General features: G+C 47.4%; 1 protein-coding gene across 1 annotated transcript; it reads right to left on the bottom strand.

Annotated features, from left to right (window-relative positions):
* Positions 1-1787: 1787 nt before the first annotated feature.
* On the bottom strand, positions 1788-3678 carry foxl3 (forkhead box L3). The gene is made up of 3 exons (XM_078559301.1): positions 3385-3678; positions 3067-3235; positions 1788-2569 (listed from the first exon to the last, which is right to left on the bottom strand). The coding sequence occupies exons 1-3, from the start codon at positions 3486-3488 to the stop codon at positions 2108-2110; spliced, it is 735 nt and encodes a 244-aa protein (XP_078415427.1). The 5' UTR covers positions 3489-3678; the 3' UTR covers positions 1788-2107.
* Between the last annotated feature and the right edge of the window lie 542 nt (positions 3679-4220).

Genomic DNA, 4220 nt, shown 5'->3' with positions numbered 1-4220 from the left:
TCTGCTGCCTAACCATCACCGCCCGGCCGTCCCGTGAAGCGCCTTGGGGACGCTGCACTAGGCTAGAGGCGCTATATAAATGGAACTTGTTGTTTGTACTCTGGTCAGTTTGAGCAGCCCATCGCTGCATTTTGCCCTATTAACGGAGGAAAGCTGCTCTCGGTAAGTTGGCAATAGACTTGACTCTGCACAAGTCCCTCCCGAGCTGGATTTCCCCACTGAGCCTGTTCACAGCGAAGTACCCCCTCACTCCTCCTGGGCATTCCCCACCCCGACATTTCAAACAGAGGCAGTTTTGCCCCAGTAGCAACCGCAACCCTCCCATCTGAAAGCGGGACGGCTCCCCATAGACTGGGAGGTGCGTTTCTGATGATTTGTGACTGAGCAGAGAGCCAGCCAGAAACAGTCCCCAGCTTCCCGGAGACCTCTCCATTTTCCTTGAAATGAGAGGATTGGGTTGAACCGCATTCTAACAGGGGGATCAGAAATGTAATAAGGAAAGCTGCACTTCACTGCACTTCCACATTTCAAAGGTAATTTTAGTTAAGATGCCTAGAGCTGATGAAAAGGAATTATCATTCCAAACACCCCGTGTCACAACTTTTATTTAGTCTCTCAATATACAAATCTTGCTTCTTACCCATAGCCCGTAGAGCGTTTTAATTAACCACTTTCCTTCAGTTTTAATGCTGCGTTTTTGTTTTAAACGCCGGATTAATTTATGTAAAATTCCTCATGACTGCCATTTCATCAACAACTTTCTTAATGGAAACCTGATGATCCAGAACGGGTGCCGGCCCTAGACATTCGCTTGGGGGGTGGGGGGAACGCGCTACTGGTGTTAATATCAGTGATCGATCAAAAGATTTGCCCAAAAAAAAAGGCAGACACAGTCTTTAATTTTAATTACATTGAGAATGTCACTGTGCTGGGGATGAGCTCACGAGTCTCCGCATATTTAAATAAGGTCACCCCCCTCAACTCAGACCCTGAGCGTCGCTCTCATTAAATGCCAGTCATGTTAAACGTCTCCAACTGATGGAGCTGGAGGTAAATAAAGGTTACTTTGAAAAAACGTCCACAAAACAAAAAGCCCTCACACAACAACAACAACCCGGTGATTGAGTGCTCCATTGTAAAAGGCGCGACAACCTGATGTAACCTGTAAATATAAAGTGGGTTTATTAGCCAAGAGACAAGGTAATATTGAGATAAAAACAAAAAGCTAAAAGCTACTGCGGATGCTGGAAATCCAAAACAAAAACAGAATTACCTGGAAAAACTCAGCAGGTCTGGCAGCTCGAAACGTTAACTGATTTCTTCTCCGCCGATGCTGCCAGACCTGCTGAGTTTTTCCAGGTAATTCTGTTTTTGACAAGGTAATATTCCCTCGGTCGCTGCTTGGGACGGTTCAGGCTGACTAGACTGTGCTCTGTAGCCTCGTGATTATTTGATTTGATGTTTACAGTGATAACGATCAAGGCAGAGCCAGACATATATCTACAGGCTTTGAAATTACCTTTAGCTAACTTTGCCTAGGATGCCACTTTCAATGTGTTGGCTGTGTCCATGAATGGTGCACTGGTGAGTGAGTGTGACCCCGAGTTGTCTGTCATTTCAATAAAAGATTGAAACCCGGCTCCCGGTTAGGCTACCTTTAGTGCTCATCTTTTATTCCCTTCATACATCGGTGCTTCTCATCACAAAGTGGGATGCTGTAAATGTGAAGGGGCACATCCCTCCCCCTCTCCCCCACCCGCCCCCCTTAACTCAATACTCTCAAGCCGATAAAACAAAAGGTGGTTTACAAACTCATCACCATCACAAAAATCAGGCAGCACCCGCCGCTGAGCCGGGGTGGGGTATGTCCAGTGTGGAGTTGGCCTTCTGCGTGCTTTTTAAACCAGGCCCTGGGTCAGTGATTGGAATTTTAAGGCTCGCTGGAGTCAGAAAGGGGTTTGAAGTCCCCCCCGGCCGAACAGATTTACACATAATGGTTCACATTACAACTGATGCTGGACATCGAAGGGTTCATGTACGTCTTGACTTGGGGGTGGTTACTCTTCAGAGCCGGGCAGACATGGTACCTGTTTAGTAAAAAATGGGTTCACTTTGTCCAGAATTGTAGGGGGACTTGTTGGTGGTCTAGGAGCAGCAGTTTGTTACTTTGTGAGTTGTGCTGGGGTCGAAGCCCAGGTGAGGGGTCCGGGGCGGACAGGATGTAATCGATGCTGAATTTGATTTCTGACTCGGCTTTGTGCAGGGGGCTGGTGTCCTGCGGCTGTCCGCGGGGTGTTTCGTTCCCAAAGAATGTTTCGGACGGCAGCTGCCCAACCGCCCTCTCGCCATGGTAGGAGGCATTCTGTAACAGATTGTCCACTGCTCCCGGCTCAGGGGACTGCGGCTCTTCGTTTCTGTTGGAGTGATACTTTGGGAGCCTTTTCACACTCCGCCTCCTCCTCCTTCGTCGATAATTCCCGTTTTCGAACAGGTCCAACATCGACTCGCAACCTGAAGCGAAGGTCCAGAAGTTACCTTTGCCCCTCTCGTTGCCTCCTGACCTTGGAACCTGGGTTCATTGAAATGCAAGGAAAGTTTCATTATCCAGCAGAAATGAGCAGCCTGGATTCTCCCTGTGAAGAATTTAGTTTAAACTGAGGGTAAGGTTTATGCAGCCCAGGTTCTGCAGCATGAATCAAAGTCAGGAACGATACATCTGACTGTGCAAAACCCACTCACTGACCCGATTTGGGAACGAAGTTGGATTCAAAAGGGAATCCTGGGCTGTTGAAGTGTGGGTTTGGGAGATTCAGAATTCCGGGTTAAAGCGAAACCTTCCAGGATTGGCGATAATCTCACCGTCATGCATTGGAACAAATCGGGACAGGTTTACAAGAGAACTCGAAAAGTCATGTCGCTGAAATTGAAAGTGGGAACCAAGTCAGATCTGGTCCAGCCGCCAGTCCGGTAAACCCCTTCGGTTCCACCTCCTTCCCCAAATATCCCCAGCACTCAAATAACTTTTAGGACCACTTTCTCGACGCGAGACAACAAGGGAGAGCTCACCTTGACAAAGCAGCTGTTCAGGGAGAGGTTATGCCGGATTGAGTTCTGCCAGGCTCTCTGGTTTGCTCTGTAGTAAGGGAATTTGGTGATGATAAAGTCATAGATGCCGGACAGGGTGACTCTGTTTCCTGGGCTCTGTTGGATAGCCATTGCAATTAGAGCGATGTAACTGGAAAGACAACACATAAAGCGGGCAATTCCTTCGAATGAACTTTTCTCTATTCTTTGCCAGCCACCCCCACCCACACCCCCACCCACACACCCATCCATCCCTCTCAATGGAGCCAGGCTCATTACATCTAAATACAAATGCTTTACCTGTAGGCAGGTCTGGACATCTTCTCTTCGTCAGAACTACAAGGCGGGTAGTCATCCCCATCGTAATTAAAGCAGTTGTAAGGATATTGCGAGTTATCAAACATTGCCAAACTATGGGAGCTCCTTAACAAACGGAGCAAAGATAATGGCCAAAGTGACACACACACGCACACACTCCGGGATGGTAGGAACGACTCCTCCCAGGAACTGGTTCTCTAGCGGTTCCTATGCTGATCAATGGGAAAATGGGTTTTAATCACTCCGAGGTATTCAGACAGAGGTCTATGGGGAGACTCCTTCACTATCTGCTAGTTAATCTGACTATAAGACTGGTAATAACTGATTAAATTGGTTAATTCTCGCGTGAACCTTTGAACTCAGTGTGTTCAACCAGTAACGGGGCTCCGTGTGGGTGGTCTAACGTGATACCATAATATCTCCACAACACAAAACAAGAGCTAACTGCGCCTATTAGAATGCAACGTGGTAATTTAGTTGTTTTTTTTGGTGTGTGTGTCTTTTTGAAAAGCAAAGACTCCGCTCATTTAGCAAATGTGTATTTACACCCAAATGCTCTCCTCCTTACAGCAGTCAGCCCCAGCCAGTACTACGAGCGGGCCCTGATGCAATCTGCAGTACAAGATAATAGACATAAATTGTATTTCCGTGACTAAACCAGCGTCTTGCGTTCAAAGCCGCGGAACAGAGAATTTCAGTGATTCCTGACAAATAGGGAAACTTAAAAGGGAAACAGCCGGAGGGCAACATTGCTGCTTGTGTGGGCTTTGATCTATATGAAGAATTAAACTAAACGCCGGTAGATAAGTGTAAGCGGG

The sequence above is a fragment of the Cetorhinus maximus genome, chromosome 15 (genome assembly GCF_964194155.1).
Source record: "Cetorhinus maximus chromosome 15, sCetMax3.hap1.1, whole genome shotgun sequence".
NCBI lineage: Eukaryota > Metazoa > Chordata > Chondrichthyes > Lamniformes > Cetorhinidae > Cetorhinus > Cetorhinus maximus.
The sequence above is the reverse complement of the archived record's forward strand: the minus strand, read 5'-3'. Positions and strand labels throughout refer to the sequence as shown.

What these genes read in the sequence shown, in the direction of transcription:
- foxl3 (XM_078559301.1), bottom strand. Translation starts at nt 3,488, where the DNA reads ATGTTTGATAACTCGCAATATCCTTACAACTGCTTTAATTACGATGGG. An exon ending in ATGTCCAGACCTGCCTACAG is followed by an intron (nt 3,236 to 3,384) that starts GTAAAGCATTTG and finishes TTGTCTTTCCAG; the next exon opens with TTACATCGCTCTAATTGCAA. An exon ending in TGAACAGCTGCTTTGTCAAG is followed by an intron (nt 2,570 to 3,066) that starts GTGAGCTCTCCC and finishes CAATGAACCCAG; the next exon opens with GTTCCAAGGTCAGGAGGCAA.